This window comes from Aythya fuligula, chromosome 10 (assembly GCF_009819795.1).
Source record: "Aythya fuligula isolate bAytFul2 chromosome 10, bAytFul2.pri, whole genome shotgun sequence".
Classification (NCBI taxonomy): domain Eukaryota; kingdom Metazoa; phylum Chordata; class Aves; order Anseriformes; family Anatidae; genus Aythya; species Aythya fuligula.
Genome location: NC_045568.1, coordinates 10023040 through 10039077, shown reverse-complemented (window position 1 = coordinate 10039077; position 16038 = coordinate 10023040). Strand labels below are relative to the sequence as shown.

The following is a 16038-nucleotide window of genomic DNA, read 5'->3' as shown; positions in this document are numbered from 1 at the left end:
CGCTTCTTGAAGTTGGTGCAGCGCCCGCGTTTCTGGAAGCACAGACTTCCCCAGCACCCAAACACAACAGGCACTGCAAGGCAGAGTGCCACGGGAGCTGCAGCCAGAAGGTGCCAACAAACGCGAGGGCACAGCCCTCAGCAACCCCCAGCAGCACCCAATGCTGCTCAGCAGGGCACCGCTCCTTGCCTGCATCAGCCCAGAGCCTCAGGTTTTTGCATGGATAAGAGCATCTGAAAAAATACCTTCTGGTATCTTTTAATGCAGCCTGCCTTGCAGCAGCGTGTCCTCTGGGTGTTAATCCTCCCTGAAGCGCCGGGAGCACTCTGCCCCGTGCAGCCTGCTTCTTTTGCACAGAACCAAAGGGCTCTGGAAAGCGGCAGCTGCAGAGGGGGCTGAATGTGTTCCTCAGTACAAAGTGGTTCAGGAGGGGCTGGGGAATTATACAAGAACAATCGAGAAGATACCCGCAGAGAAAACGTGTAGGAAATGCTGAGGCAAGGATGCACACCTTCCTTTCCTTGTGCTTCCCACCAACTGTAAAGTGCCCTGGAAGCTCACCGAGGAGCAGAAGTCTATCTAGCAATGGAAAGCAGGATTACAGCCTAATTGCCATCACAAAACCAAGACAGAACCATTTACTGGTTCCACGAGGCTTGAGGCGTAAGCGAGCTTGTTTAGTTTGTTCAGCCCTCAGTGCACGTATAACGAGCCAGAGCTTGCGATGATAGTTAAATCCAAATTGCATCAAGAACATTTAACAGTTTCAAACTTGCCTAGTGTACGCAATGAGTTCAGACACACTGACTCTCTCATCAAGAATCCAGATTCAGCACAAATGATTTAGTACACTGGATTAGTCTCAAGTGCAATGACTAACTCTTAGAAACTTTTACACTATTTTTAAATCCCACTTGTCAGGACAGCACCTGGAAATTAAACGAGAATCCCTGCGAGATTTGTTCCAAAGGCGAGGATCAAGGAGCACCTCGCAGCTTCCCGGTGTAGCTGTGGGACTGGTGCCACCTGGTGGGAAGCTTTTCTCCAAAATTCTCGCTGTTTCATCCCGTCTGCTCTCAGCTCCACGTTCGTTCCCCAGAGGCAGGACATGGGAACACCCACTGAACACCACCGAAGCAGAAAGGGCTGCAGAGCTCTTCCAACTCTCAGATCACCTTCAGACAGACACCAACCAGCTCCTCAGCAGTCCCTGCTTGTCACTGAAGAACTAAGAAACCAAGAAACTCCAGATGAGAGGTACCGTGTCCCACTACAGGCTCCGGGATCACCGTTAATTTAAACAGCTGATGGGAGCCCAGCTGGCCAGTTTGGCCTGAAGGTGATCAAAGTGACATTACACAGACTGTCCTTCTGGAGTTTACCTGCACACCCCAGAGAACAGGAAGGTGGCAACCTTTCTGTAGATACAGCCTGATCTCCTTGACAGGCAGGAAGGAGAGCACAGGAGTTTTCTCCAGACAAGGACCCTTCGTTCTCAGGTCTGCACAAACAGGAACGCTGCAACCCCTGCCTGACCATGCTGCTGCTCCACAGAAGGACATGGAGGAAATGGCCAAAGCTACCTCAGCAGCCTTGTACCAAGGAAGAGAGCTCCTTCAACCAGCCTAAAGCAATGCCTGGCAGGACAGAGCCCACTCAGGAAGGGTGCAGACAGACGGGCAGGTTTCTAGCACGAGCCCTGACAAACCACGACTTCCTGGTCCATTACCTCAGCAGTCTGACAAAATTAACAATGCCTACACACACGGCCCAGCAAGACAAGGACTACACCCAGCAGAGCCAACTCCACGTAGGATATGTTTATTTTTTTTATTATACATTTAATACCGAGAAGACAGCCATTTGATGGGACTCCTCCTCGCCCCGGCACACAAGACATTCAGAGTCAGACAACGCCGGGAGCCCTTCCATGGTCCAGAGCTTCGTTACGTCCATCCAGCAGGTACCCGTCCTAGAAACGGACCCAGTACATGCCACTGCGGATACGGTTGTAATCCAAGAGCTGTTCAATGGGACCTGAGTGAGCAAAAGAAGAGAATCACTGGGGTTGTCATTAAAAGCACTGTGTGATTTTGCATGACTGTAAAGGAGGTGGTGGGAGAGCAGACTGCACTCACAATCCAGAGCAGCTACACACAAAACCAGGCAACTTCAGCTCAAACCTAAATCAGGAGAACTGGCAGATGCCATCTCCTGACATAAAAATCCTTACTGGTTTCCTCCGAGCCGGTTCACATTCAGGGAGCCGCCAAGTCACAGAGATTTTGACTAATTCGTTCCATCTCCCTTTTCAAAAACCCTCTCCCACTGCTCCGCTTTGAAGGCCCAGAGGAAACAGCTGCGTGGAGGAGGGGAATCCACAACACGCAGGAAGGAGAAGGCAGCGGAGCTGAGCTGAGCTGCTCAGGCAGGCTTCCCGAGAGGAATTTGTCCTTGGCCAGACAGACATGCCAGAGCAGCGCAAGAGAATCGGGCCCCTTCACTTCCCTTACATAAACCACCATGACCCCAGGGTAAGGACACCTGGCACATCCCACCGGGCCCACGCCCCGCCGCGGGACTCCCAGCCTTAGTCACAGCTCCACAGCAGGCAGGGGTGGGAGGACAGCCAGCAGCTCGCTGCCACCGCGCCTCCATCACCTGCGCCTTTGATCTCCTGGCAGACGTGCTCTGGCACAGCTCATGTTCGGAGGTAGGAGGGTAAGAGCAAAGAACCAGAGCGGTGACGAGGCCAGAACAGACATGTAAGAAGTGCCCGTACCTCGCTTCCGCTCAGCTCTTGTCCCCCTCTTATTTTCTACTAATTCTACAATTCTACTAATTGCCTGGTCACTTACCGACCGCTGCAAGCGCCGGGCATTTGTCATAGATGTATTTACTGCAGACCTCCCGCACCATTCTTGCATCAACAGCCTAATGAGTAACAAACAAGCAATTAATGACTTAGGTTTCTCAAAGCTGGAAGTTGCTATTGCCATGACATATCAGGATGATTAAAAACATGCTGGCAGACGCTTGGGAGGTATCTGTACCAACAGTCTAGCCCTTGTCTGCAAGGAAGGCTCGTGTTCTGCACAGCTGTGCCCTCTGAGGGTACAGGAGATGTGGCAGTGTGCTCAGGGCACCCACGCAAAACAAAGGGGTACCTACAGAAATCCTGGCGTCCCACTCCTCCAGAGGGATGCGGCGCCCATAGTTTAAGAGGTGGCTTCCAATCGTTTCGCACACCGGAGTGGTACCTAGGTGTTGAAGATATCACGCTGTCAGCAAAGTAGAAACCTTTCTCAAATTTCACAGACTGATCGTGAGCCAAAGCACAGAAGCAACTCGAGCCATTAACCAGGTTCTAATGAAGTCTTGGGCGTTGTTACTACACCAAGCAGCTCCAGCAGAAAGCAAGCAATACGGACATTCTCCCTGCTCTCCCAAGTGTTACCACCAAAGCAGACCAGCTGGCAGATCCCAAATTCTAAGTTTAGCAAGCGGCATGCAAATGATTATACACTGGAAGCAAGAAAATGACCAGAGGTTTACAGTCAGAGCTAGTCTAGATCACAACAGGCAGTGATCAGCTACTTTGATGACACAGGAGGAAGAAAAAAGAGCAGGGCAAAGGGAATTTTGCACAGCATCTACTAGTAGGACCGTAACATCTAGCAGAGCTCCTTCTTCCCACTGGAGACATCCGTGGTTAACCCTCTGAAAGCTGCATCCATAAAGCAGACGTACCATCCAGCTGAGCTACCATGGCGTTTCGGAGATAGTTCTTGGCTCTCTTCACCTCTGACTCCGTGGTGCTGGTGCACAGACGCATCCTGCAGAAGAGACGGGATGACCATCGAAGCTGTTAACGATGTCTGTACTCAGGCAGGGAGCTTTCCTCCCTTTCCCAAGGCTCTGCAGAAACAAGCTGTTAACAGCCCTCATGCCGCAGGCCTGAGATTCATTCCTGGCCGCTGCAGAGCAGCAAAGAACTGGGGAAGCAACAAACAGCAGGAGGCGAGAGGAAAAAGCTCAAGCTCATGGGCAGGGAGCGTCAGCCAGCAGTCACGTGCTGAGTTACGCTCCCAGAGACCCGAACAGCTCTGTGCTGACTGCGGATCGCCCACCGGGCACAGCAGCGAGCGAGCTCAGGAGAAGAAAGGCGTGTCAGCTATTCCCAAACACAGCAAGCTGCTATGGAAACTGACGCTGAAAGAACGAGGCAGTTCTAAAGAGCCTCTTTGGACTCCAGCTGCTAAATCCCTTTCTCCCCTGCCAACTGCAACGTCTCTAGGGCAAGGGCTAGCTCCATCTGCTCCACGCACAGCGCGGCTCGGCTCTGAATCTCCAACGTAGCCTTGAACCACCGCTGGGATGTGTGAGCATAAAGCTGGACCAGCAGAAGGCCCCTGAGTGCTGGCATGGCTCCAGCAGCAGGGCACACACCAGTCACAACACAGCCTTTGGAAGGCAGGAGCTCTGCTGGCTTTGCTCAGACTTAACGGGACAATGGAGCTGCATCTGTCAGGCACCCAGGGGAGCCTCAGCTCTAAGGAATGGCTTCACTCGGATATAAAGAGCCAAAGCCTCGGCGTTAATGTGTGTGCCCTGGTTTCAGTTAGGTCAGAGTTAATTTTCAAGCCATGAGCCAAAGACCTGAAGAACCTCAAGGGATCAAACCAGCTCCTCCCAAGTCACATCCTGACAGTTGCAGAAAGCACCGACAGGATCACTCAACCAGAAGGCGAGTTACCCAGACACTCATGCAGACACAGCGCTCTGAGGACCTGACACGACCTCCACCAGCTCAATCACCTACAAGAAAACCAGATCTGAAACAGAAATGTTTGCCAAACTTGTACTTACCACTCGCCCTGAGCGCAAAACATCATATCATCTACGCACAGAGGATCAGAAACAAAATGGAAACCGAAGAGGCCGGTATCAGAGTAGGAGGTGTTGAACGTCTGGAAACTGTGGCAGAGTTTATGCTCCACTGCAAGCGCCCCTAGCCTGCTGGACAGATTCTGTAAATAAGGAGATAGCATCAGCCCTTCAATCTGACAGCTTCCTCAGAGCTCGAATTCTTTCCAGCTGAGCTGCTCGCACAGCGACCGCAGACATGACGGAGCGTAACGCTTTTCAAAGGAGAGCTTAATTTAGGCCCCTCAGGTGGTCAACAGATGAGGGTTACAGTTGGAAAAGTCACACACAACGGCCTAAGAGTCCATACAGCAAAACCCCTTCCCTTCCCGGCAGCAGATGAGGAGCTGGTATACTCAGCAGCGTAGGAGTGGGAGAACATGGCAAGTACAAGGCCTCTCAGCAGGGGTTAGCACAGTTATGCAGACAAAACAAGTTATAGACGACAACAGATGTAACAGTGGGTTTTAAACAAGTTCCAACTGCGTTATAGTTGCAAGGCACGCTCACACTGTGAGAAGACAGCTTCTCTGCCCTGCTTCCGTCCCCACCCTCGCTGACTGCTCAGCTCACACAGGTAGGAAAAGCTGCTGAGAATTCATCACCTGAATTTCTTCCGAATTAGCAGAGAAGGCTCAACTCATCTCCCAGCATCACATCTCCAGAAGTGCCCTGGCCCAGCCTTCTGTCCTATTTTCCAGGTTCCTATCACTTCCCGGTTGGGAACCACAACAGCCTCCCACAAAGCACCTTCCCCAGGGCCTCCGGAATATTTCACAGTGAAGGGCTCCGGGCTGTCCCTGGCACACCCCCAGGTCTCTCACCTTGCCACCTCCAAAGGTGCGGTCATAGCATCCGATGATGGCGTTGGCCACGTGGAGGACGACGTTGTCCGGATCGGCCCATCCGGGCCCCTCCACAGCGAGGGCAACGTGGGCAACGGGCAGACCATCGTCTCTGGCACGGATCTGCAACGTCACCAAGGAGCAGGGGAGAACTGAGTGAGCAGGGGAGAACTGAGTGAGCACTGTGCGTTTGTCTGCTGCAGCGCCGGGCTGAGAAATCGGAGGGCTTGATATTATCCCAGTGAAATTCAGCTGTTTTTGGAGCCAGTTGCTCCAATACAGGCTTTACAACAGATGATGTAAGCAATAGCTTCACATTCTTAGTGGATTTGGTTTCTAAAACCCAACATGTTGTGGCAACAAGCCTAAAGAACAGAACATGAGGGCAGTACCAGCATCAGTACAGCATCATCAGCTTCCGAGATACACAGATTTTTCTGCTGGGAGGCACCTACAGCTGGTGTCACATTCATTCAGCAGTTTGGCACCACCAGCTTGTTTCGTTAGGGACCCAAACGACTTTACCTCGCTCCCTGTGAAACGACAGCGCGGCAGAACAGGCACAGCATCCTCCTTGTACGCAAAGGGCACCCCACTGAAGTGCTGCCTAGCTGCATCCACCAGCTCTTTGTGGGAAATACCTGGCAACAACAACGAGAAGTGTACAGTTTTAAACAGCTCCATTACAAAAATTAAAAATACCCAGGCTTCCCAGCACCACAAGGATTTGGTCTTACCTCCAGCAGCTGCCAGGACCATACGAGGTGCCTTGAAGTGAGTTTCAACATATGAAGCTAGATCCGCCCGAGTCAGATGCCTAGAGAACACAGAGAGAGAGCTAAAACATCAGCTTCTCGGAGCTGGAGGGACGAGAGGCTTAGTTCACTGCGCAGAGACAGCAGTGATGGTGTTGATTCTGCTTGTTATGGGGTAACAGTGCCTTTTAGAGGCAGAACTGTACTGCCTGGTTTCAGTTACACTGCCTGGTTTCCTTGTACTCTAATTCCAGAGCACAGAGAATGAAACAGGCGGTCAAAAGAAAAGTTAAGGAGAGCTCAAATGCAGACTAGAGAGTATCAACCCCTGGCCACTGGGCTACTGATACCCAAACAGGTGTGTGTGCTCAAGGCTTTACTGAGCACCCCTAGCTCTTAGTCTAAAGCACGGGGAAAGGTTCGGCCAGGCCCTAGCAGCATCAGATCTTGCCTGAAGACGAATTCCTCCTGATGAAGCTACTACCACGAGCTGCGCAGTGCACCCAGCCTGCTGCTCACTTGACATTCTCCGTGGTCCCCTCGACGGTGCGGGCCAGCGGAGTGCCCTGGTAAGCAGTGGCGTGGAGGTAATCAAAGGTGACATCCGCCAGGTTGCTGTCGGTTTCCTTCATCTCCTGCAGGATGACACCACGCTCCTTCTCAATCTGAGACTCCTCCAGGGCACAGTTCTGCACGATGTCAGCCAGGAGCTCCACCACTGCAAAACATTTACTGCGTTAGCAACCCTGCTGCCTGCCTAACAGTCAGGAGCGCTACCTGTTCCCACATCAGAGAAGGAAAACCATCACTGGTTTAGCATGAAAACATCTCCAGGTCAGCTTGTGCTGCAAAAGCTGCACTGGGCACTCCCGACACAGTGGTTGTTGCTGAGCTTATTTTGTCAGCTCCATAAATCCACACACTGCTGAACCCCCACTCCTCGCCTTCCCCCTTCTGGCATACAGCGCAGACTGACACAAGAGCTTTGCAAAGCTGGTTTTGGGAACAAGTGAGCTTGCAGCCTTGAGGCACCATTTCTTGGCAGTGCTCTCTTCAACTGACATCTAGAACCTCCAATTTACTGCTCAGCCACAACCTCGTTCCCTGGTCAATTGTTAGGAAGTCTCCTTAACCTCCATAACTCTGCCAGCCTACCTTTGGGCATGTCCTTGGACAGGGCTTTTATGTAATAGGCAGTCTGCTCACGCGAGGTGTACCCGTTCAGGTGAGCACCCATGCTCTCCACTTCCTTCTCAAAGGCAGCGCAAGAACGCTTCTTTGTGCCCTAAAAGAAAGCAGGAACACATGGTTACAAAACGAACAGGTTTCCCCAGGGGCAGAACTAAACCAGTAAAAAAAGAACAATAAAGACCTAAAACAATAAAAGCTGTCATTTGATTCATAAAGCCAAGAGCAAGCACAGAAAGCAAGAGATTTAGAACTTGGTTTGTTTACTCTAGCTAAAGGTAGACTGAAATATATTCTGAAACACCAGCTGAAACCCAACAAGAAGGAGACGTATGCCAAGGTCTCCTTGGCATACATCTTCCAGCAGCTGAAGATCACATCAGTGCAAGCAAACCAAGTACGAGCAAACACCAAAATAAGAAGCGGGTTTCCAGCTATTCAAATAGAAATATTCTGAAGAAACCAGAACAGGAGCAGAAAATGACTTCCACAATCTAGCTCATCCCTTAAGGAGCAAGCCAGACGCTGCAGTTGCCTGCGATGGCACGGACTGGCTTTGAGTCAGCAAATTCCAGGTTCAGATGCCTTTTGTCCCAGGCCTGCCCAGCAGACACTTTGCTAATAAAGAGCTGTAGTCTCCAACCTCTGCTGATCCACTACCAAAGCCAAAGCCAAATAAATGGCTATAATGATGTGCTGCTTTCAGCTCTGCTATCCTGAAGAAATGTGCTTTTTAAGGGTCTTATGAGCATGCCAGGTAGCAGCTGGGATAGTCAGGAATCACAGCATCAGAGATTCAGTCTGACTTGTTGCTCAGAAGTTTTTTCCTTTATGATGGGAAATACCAGCTGGTAAGTAAGAGCTGCTTTAATTCACGTATGTTTAGGAGTTGCCCCATATTCAAACAAAGAGCACCATACAGACTAGAAGTCCTTTTAAGGTTATTTTTATACCATGTGCAAAGTCTCTGAGATTCAGTGAACAGATGTACAGTCTCCTTTATCACCTAGAGCCTCTAAAGCGAGAGCTTAACATGCCAGCAAACATCTAGAACACTGTCTCCATGAAGTCCCATGCCAGATCTAGCACACTGCCTTAAACTTACCTTAAATGCCAGATGTTCCACGAAGTAACCAGCCCCATTGTTCTTCTCATTTTCATAGCGGCTCCCCGCCCCGATCCACACGCCCACCTAACAGCAAAGGCATCAGGCACACATATTAGAAGAGAACACAAACCTGTATGTTCAAGCCTCCCACCACAAATATAACGGCAGGGAAAAGAAGTCCACTCCACCAGTAGCATCAAAGTAGAAACAAGCACCAGCAACTGTTTCCAGCACACATTTTGTATTTTTATCTAGCAGCTTAACAAAAGCTTTCAGAAACTTTTGCCAAAGATATAACTACTTCTGGTTGGTTACTGCTTACATATGAGCCTATGTAAAAACTGTAGAGCTGAGGAAACTGGTAGAGCATGAAAGCTCAGCTATAGACTTGCACAGAGCTAGGCCAGCCTTTCTACTGCTATGTTACTCTGACCAATTAGCAAAGTAAATTGGGGTGGTCTGTCAGATACCTCAGTTCAAATGCTTGCTTGTCACTTCTGGAAAATCAGGCACACATATGGTAAGAATGATTGTTTCAAGCAAGGCCTTACCCTTTCCTAACCTTACCGTACACGTTGGCTGGCTGGACTCCTCGGAAGCCACACGGAGGCCGTTATCCAGGGTGGTGACTTGCGTCTCGGGAATATTGTGGAGTGTCTGCGCGTAGGTGGCGGTGCCTCGGCTCCTCGTCAAGCCCAGCAGGGGTGCCTGGAGGAAAGGCAGCCGTAACTACCAAACACCAACCGCCCTCCATAAAACAACCCTCCTGGATACCAGTAACCACCCAGCCCCCTCTCCTCGGCCCACGAGCGCTCACAGCCGGCTGCGAGGAGCCGCCCCGGGCCCACACCGGGCGCTGCCGCCTCACCCCGAGCCCTCACCCGCCGCCACCCGCCGCGTCCCCGTGACCTTCCCAGGCCTGCAGACGCGCTGCGCCCCGCGCCCCCACCGCCCCGCCGGGCCTTGCCGGGCCGTGCCGAGCCTCCCGGCCCCGCTCCCGGCCACCACAACCCCCCTCCGGCCGCGGGCACCCACGCTGTGAGGGCGGCGAACCAGGGCCCGCCCGGCCGCCCGGCACAGGGAGGACGCCGCCATCTTGTCCCTGCCGCCGCCGACCGGGCTGGAGGGGAGGTGCGCATGCGCGCTGCGCCTGGGCGAGCCAGGCCGGCCCCCTCCCCTCGCGCATGTGCACGGGGGGGTGTACGGCGCCCCCTGGTGGAGAGACAAAATGGCGGCGCCCTCTGGTGGTGGGGCAGACAAAATGGCGGCGCCCTCTGGTGGTCGGGAGGGGAGACAAAATGGCGGCGCCCCCTGGCGGTGGGGGAGATAAAATGGCGGCCGGACCCGGCTGGGGGAGCTCCAGAGTGGGGAGAGAAGCCCTGGGAGACCCTGTCCTGTCCTGTCCTGTCCCCACCTGCCCTTCACACAGAGACGAGGCAGCGCTGGCTGTGACTGTTTTATTGAGCAAAAGTTTGCCAAAATGGGGCAGTGAGCCCACTGACAGCCCGCTGACAGCCTGCCGCCACTGTCCACTGGGGGCTGCACGGTGCCCCCACGGCGAGCCCAGCCCCAGGGACAGGACAGGCTGTGCCGCTGTCCCCTCGCTGTCACGGCCCCCGGGTCCTGGCACCCGGAGGGGCTGGCAGTGGGATGGGGGCTCCAGGCCCCGGTGCAGGTGAGCGGCGAAGCCTCCCCAGCAGCGTGGTCCTGCTCCTCCGGGAGACGTCTCCGCTCGCAGGGCTACAGTTTGGTGCTGTGGTGCACCTGTGGGGACTGAGAGGAAGGAAGGGGTCGGCTGGGCTGCCCTTCTCCACGGCGGCGGTGGGGACAGCCGGGACAGGTCCTCACCGGGGCTGTGTGCTGCTCCCCAGAGATGTGGAGCACGGCGTCGTGCACCGAGGGGAAGAAGCATTGCTTGGTGATGGTCGAGCTGAAGAAGTTGCCCCGCTCCAGCTGGGCGAGGACAGACGCTGTGCAGAGGGAGAAGCACCCAAAGTTATGGCAGCCAGCTGAGCTCTCCAGTCCCTACCCAAACACACCTCCCTCCCCCTGCACTGTGAGGGACATGGGGGGCTGCAGAGCTCAGGCTGCACCCTCAGGACAACCTGCGGCCAGGGGCAGTGGCGCCCCGTGCTGTGGCTCTGCAGTTGCTGGCTCCTGGGGGAAGCCTGGGGATGAGGACACCACCGAGGGGACAGAAGCCCTGCGGCCGGCAGCTGTGTCCTAAAAGAGTGGCTGTGCCCAGCAGGGGATGACAGCTCCGCAGTGTCTCCTCACCCGGGCAGTTGGCAACAAAAACGTCCACTTCTATCTCATGGAAATCCCTGAAGATCTGCAAGTGGCAGAAAACATGTCAGGGAAAAGGAACGGGGCAGCTGTCATCCAGCCGCCCTGCACCAGCACCGGGGACGCCCTGGCCCCTCACATTCTTCACGATCTTGATGGAGACGGTGTCCACGAAATTGAGGGAGCTGAAGTCCAGGATGACAGCATGGAAGTCGGGCTGGGGCAGCCCCAAGGAGCGCAGGGTGGGCTCAGCGGGCGCGCTGTTCTCCTCCCCGCTCAGCTCGATCACCGCAACACCCGGCCCGTTGCATTCAGCCTCCATGTCCTGCAGGGAGGGAGGGAGATGTGGCTTCACCATGTGGGTGCTGGTTGCCCCCTGGGCTGGGCTGGCAGGGTGGTGTCACCCCCAAAGACCCCAGGTTTGTCCTGCCCTATAGAGCAGGGGGGTTTGGGGAGGCTCTGGCTGCATTAGGGCACCTTGCTCACACCTATGCCCCACTTCTGGGCTCTTTCCGGGTCTGCTGTCACCTCAGGGTGTCCCTAACGACTCTCTCTGGAACTGGCCTCATCAGTCTGCTGGCCTAAGTCAGCCTTTGCTCTCACACTTAATTCTGATGATTAACTTGCCACAGACTGCTAATGACTCACTGGGCTCCACTACTTAATCATTAATGACTGTCGCCTCCCCTGCCAATCTTGGAAGCGATCCTGGTGGCGCGGATCAGTGCCAGTGCCTCTCCCTGCTCAGTGGCCATAGACTGAACCTGGAGCCCCGAGCACGAGGGCTGGGGCTGGGCTGGGCAGTGATGATGTGGGTGTGCATCAGAGGAGTGTGCTGAGGGAGGCAGGGAAGGCCCCGTTTTATCTTTTTTTTTTTTTTTCTTTTTCCTGGGAAGCACCTTTTTCCTCTTCGCCTTCTCCTTCTCTGCTTTCTTCTGCTGTTTCTTCAGCTTCTTGAGCGCCTTCTTCTTCTTCTCGATCAGGCGATCCACATTGATGCCGCTCTACAAAACCATACAGCCCCATGGCATGAGGGGCAGAGCTCGAGGGGCTGGGGGGAGCTCTGCCCTTTTCTCCCCCCAGAGCAATGCTGGGGCAGGACTACATCCCCCTGGCAGGGCTGTGGGGATGCTGGGGTTGTGCCCAGGGAGCAGGCTGCTTCTCCTACCTTCTTCTTCAGCGCCTCGGCGTACATCTCCACATTGGCAAAATAGAGCGTGGAGGAGGAGCGGAAGATCTTCACGCCGGGGACCTCCTGTGCCTGGGGACGGAGGGGGAGCGTGTGCTACCCTGGGGACGGGGATGTGCCCCTTCTTGCCCTCCTTCAAAGTGTCCCCCAATCTTCAGCACAGCGCAAAGCCCCCAGGAGTGCTCCAAACCACCCCTGCCTCTCCCCCCACCGCGCTGGCACCTCGGCACTTTTACCTTCTGGTATTCAGCCACATCCTTGTAGACTTCGGTGTCGGGAATGCGTCCCAGAAGGGAGTAGTGGGGGCTGCGGGGAGCAGAGCAACAAGCCACATTACTGCGGGCTTCCCCTGCCCTCGGGGAGCAGCACCGGGTCCCCAGCACTGCCTCCCCTCCCCGCGTCCCCCCGGGGTTACTCACAGCTGGGTCCGGAAGATGACGGTGAGCAGCGCGAAGGCCACCGAGGCCCCCAGGCCAATGTCCAGGTTCAGCAAGAGGGTGGCCACAAACGTCACGATCCAGATCATCTGGAGAAGGGGACATTTCAGCCGCGGCACGGTCTCCCCATGGCATCACGGTGTGGAGGAGAGCAAAGAGAGCAAGAGCAAAGCCCCGGGGCTGGTTGGTGCCCTACCAGGTCCACGCGGTTGGACCTCCAGAGCGTGCGGAAGTCTGTGAACTGCTTGAACATGCCCTTGAGGTTGACGATGATGATGGCAGACAAGATGGCCTAGGAGAGAAGGCTGCAGCTGTGAGGATGCTGAAGGCACCTCTGAGGGGCACCCGGGACGCAGCCAGGGGGCTGGGACGGGGCATGGAGGCCATGGGACCGGCCGCACCTTGGGGAGGTCCCGAAAGAGCTCTCCGATCTTCAGGATGGTCACCAGGATGACCAGGGATGAGATGACACCAGCCACCTGCGGGGAGAGCCAGAGGTGAGGGCGGGGAGGGATTTTGGAGAGCAGAGGGAGGCCGTGCCGCCCGCACCCACCTGGCTGTTGCCCCCCGTGCCCTCCTGCACCAGGCTGCGCGACATGGAGCAGCTGATGGCGAAGCACTCGAAGAAGCCCCCCAGGAAGTTGGAGAGGCCCAGGGCGATCAGCTCCTGCGAGGACAGAGCGACGGTCGGGGAAAAGCGCTGCAAGCCGTCAGCACCCCCCAACGGGGAAGGATCCGCGCGTATCGGAGCATCACCTGGTTGCTGTCCACTTTGTAGCCATGCTTCAGGGCAAAAATCTTACCCAGCGAGATGCAGATGGCGTAACCCACTATGGCGATGGCGAAGGCGTTGCCCACCACCTGCCCAAAGTATGTGGTGCTAGGGAGCTTAGGAGGCTTCAACCTACGGCCAAGGCAGGGAGATGGAGCTCAGGAGGGGGTCCCGTGGGCAGCGCGGTGCCCCGGCACGGCCGGCCTCGCTGCCCGGCCCCCCGCTCACCCGCTGGGGATGTCGCCCACCACAGAGATGCCGAACTTGGATTTCAGGTTGACGCCGTAGGAGATGCCGGTGGAGATGATGATCTGTGGGGGAGGCTGGGGTGAGGCAGGGTGTCCCTGCTTGGGGATCGTGGTGCAGGAGAAGGAGGGGATGCATGTCCTGGAACCCACCCCACCAGGGCATCCTGTCCCACCCCTGCCAACCCTGAGGGGGACAGGGCCACCCATGGGTGATGGCACCAGCCCCGGGCCACCTCTGCGTCCCCACGGGGAGCTGGGACAGCTCTAGGTACCGTGATGAGCTCGATGGGGATGGGCATGGGGAGCTTGGAGGAGAACTTGTGGTTGAGCTCCTTCACGACGAAGATGGCCAACATGGCGATGATGGATGTCACCAGGGTGCCCACATTGGTCTGCGGCAGCTTCTTGCAGATCTCAATGAAGGTCTGGAAGATGCAGGAGGGAATAGGTGCAGGAGCAAAAGCAGACTCCTCACTGGTAGTTTTTTTGGGGGGGTTTTCATGAGTCCCACAGGTGAGCATGCGCCACCCCAGCAGCACCACGAGGGTCCCGGGGGGGGCAGTGAGCCCCTCGCTCACCTTGAACAGAGAGAGCGGCCCCGAGTACTCGCTCACGGAGACCCCAAAAACATTCTTGAGCTGGGAGACGAGGACGTGCACGGAGGCGGCGGTGGTGTAACCACGCACCAGCGGGTCCGAGAGGTAGGTAACCACGAAGCCGAACTGCAGGAGCCCCAGGGCCACCTGGAAGGATAGGTGACAGGAGGAGCACCCATGGCGCACGGCCACGGGGAACCAGTGCCCCTCGGTCCCTGCCAGGCTGGGCTGGCACCGGCCCTTTACCTGGAAGATGCCCGACAGGATGGTGATGGTGGCCACCAGATCCACCCTGGCTGCGTCCCGCGCCTTCTCATCGACTATCGTGGTGTTGCTGCCGTTGACAGACACCAAGAAGTCCTCGCTGGGCAGCATGGATTCTGTCACGCTGCCGATCATGACGGAGATGACAGCAAAGGGGCCTGGGGACGTGCAGGGTGCAGGCAAAGAGCCTGAGGTCAGCACCGGCACCCAGGCAGCACCTCCCCGAGGCACGCGGGCACCCGAACGCCTGGGCTGGGCTCAGCGTGCCCGTGGTGCTTCCCCCAAATGCCTTCCCCATGGGGCAAAGGAAAAGCAGAAGGAACTCTCCCCCCGGATCCCCCAATTGGCGTGGCGATGCCGTGCTGTAGATGAAGGCTCTCCCCCCCTCATCCTCCCTCCCCTCCATCCCTGTGGGAGCGCACTGCCCCTCGGCTCACCCACGGAGTTGTGCCTGGACGTCCCGAAGAAGAAATAGAGGAAGACGGGGTAGAAGGAGGAATAGAGGCCGGTGACGGGTGGCAGCCCAGCCAGCAGCGCGTAGGCGAGCCCTGGGCACAGCAGAACGGGGAGAAACATCACGGATGGGTGAACCCCGATGGGGAAAGCCCTGGGAAGGGCACAGCCCGGGGACGCCTCGCTCACCCTGGGGCAGGTGCATGATGCCCACGCTGAAGCCCGAGGCGATGTCCCCCAGCAGCCAGTCCTTCACCGGGTACCGGGGCAGCCAGTGCAGGATGGGCAAGAAGCGGAAGAGCAGGGACTTGGCGGTGGAGGCTGAGCATCTGCCGGGGGAAGGAGCAGGAGCTGAAAAACCAGCGTGGGGGCACCAGCGCTGCTGGGGAGCATCCAGCTCCGTCCAGCCCAGCCCTACCTCGCCTTCTGGAGACAGCCGCGCACCGAGGTCTTGCTGGGAGGTTTCCTCTGCGCCAGCTCCTCCAGCTCGGCCTCGCTCAGCACCTCATTGCGGGGCGCCCCGGGCCGGTGGCTCAGCACCATCTCCGCCGCCATGGCCCCCGGCCCCCCACGCTGCGGGCAGACGAGGAAAAGGCTCAGCCGCGCCTGGGGAGCCGGGGCCAAGGAGCAGGGAGGGCTCCAAGGTCGCGGGGAAGCGGCGCTAACGGGGACGGTGCCGCTGCACGAAGGCGGCGCTGGACGGCACCGGGGCGGTGGCACCCCATCTGTCACCCTGGGGTGCAGCAGGGGGTCCCCATCCACCTGCACGCCCCCCCCGGTGCCACCCGCCCTCCTCCTCCATCCAGCCCGGAGCCCGTACATACTGCGGCACGGCCGGGGCAGCGCTGCTGCGGAGCAGAGCCCTGGCCAGCCCCCCCAGCCTCAGCCGCAGACTTTGCCCCTTTACACATGAGGGGAGCAGGAATTTCAACCCTTGGCAAGCCTCACGGGCTCGCCGGTGCCCCAGCCCC

At 56.5% G+C, this 16038-nt stretch overlaps 2 protein-coding genes across 2 annotated transcripts; both read right to left on the bottom strand.

Annotated features, from left to right (window-relative positions):
• Positions 1–1797: 1797 nt before the first annotated feature.
• Positions 1798–9969, bottom strand: LOC116493150 (cytochrome b-c1 complex subunit 1, mitochondrial). Its single transcript, XM_032194293.1, has 13 exons — positions 9858–9969; positions 9390–9530; positions 8820–8906; positions 7682–7811; positions 7046–7244; positions 6509–6588; positions 6297–6412; positions 5751–5894; positions 4870–5030; positions 3751–3836; positions 3172–3260; positions 2859–2934; positions 1798–2037 (listed from the first exon to the last, which is right to left on the bottom strand). The coding sequence occupies exons 1-13, from the start codon at positions 9915–9917 to the stop codon at positions 1973–1975; spliced, it is 1434 nt and encodes a 477-aa protein (XP_032050184.1). The 5' UTR covers positions 9918–9969; the 3' UTR covers positions 1798–1972.
• Positions 9970–10562: 593 nt separating this feature from the next.
• SLC26A6 (solute carrier family 26 member 6) lies at positions 10563–15622 on the bottom strand. The gene is made up of 18 exons (XM_032194253.1): positions 15486–15622; positions 15257–15396; positions 15052–15162; positions 14597–14832; positions 14333–14497; positions 14027–14179; positions 13735–13817; positions 13491–13638; positions 13288–13401; positions 13136–13213; positions 12931–13026; positions 12717–12823; positions 12534–12603; positions 12277–12369; positions 11995–12112; positions 11248–11447; positions 11100–11154; positions 10563–10792 (listed from the first exon to the last, which is right to left on the bottom strand). Exons 1-18 carry the CDS (start codon positions 15620–15622, stop codon positions 10563–10565), a joined length of 2334 nt encoding a protein of 777 aa, XP_032050144.1.
• Between the last annotated feature and the right edge of the window lie 416 nt (positions 15623–16038).

Coding starts and splice junctions, on each gene's coding strand:
- SLC26A6 (XM_032194253.1), bottom strand. CDS start 15,622: ATGGCGGCGGAGATGGTGCTGAGCCACCGGCCCGGGGCGCCCCGCAAT. Junction 13,818..14,026: donor TCCCCATCGAGCTCATCACG/GTACCTAGAGCT, acceptor CCTCCCCCACAG/ATCATCATCTCCACCGGCAT. Junction 12,824..12,930: donor GGTCCAACCGCGTGGACCTG/GTAGGGCACCAA, acceptor CCCCTTCTCCAG/ATGATCTGGATCGTGACGTT.
- LOC116493150 (XM_032194293.1), bottom strand. CDS start 9,917: ATGGCGGCGTCCTCCCTGTGCCGGGCGGCCGGGCGGGCCCTGGTTCGC. Junction 5,895..6,296: donor GTCGTTTCACAGGGAGCGAG/GTAAAGTCGTTT, acceptor GTGACGTTGCAG/ATCCGTGCCAGAGACGATGG. Junction 3,261..3,750: donor CATGGTAGCTCAGCTGGATG/GTACGTCTGCTT, acceptor TTCAACACCTAG/GTACCACTCCGGTGTGCGAA.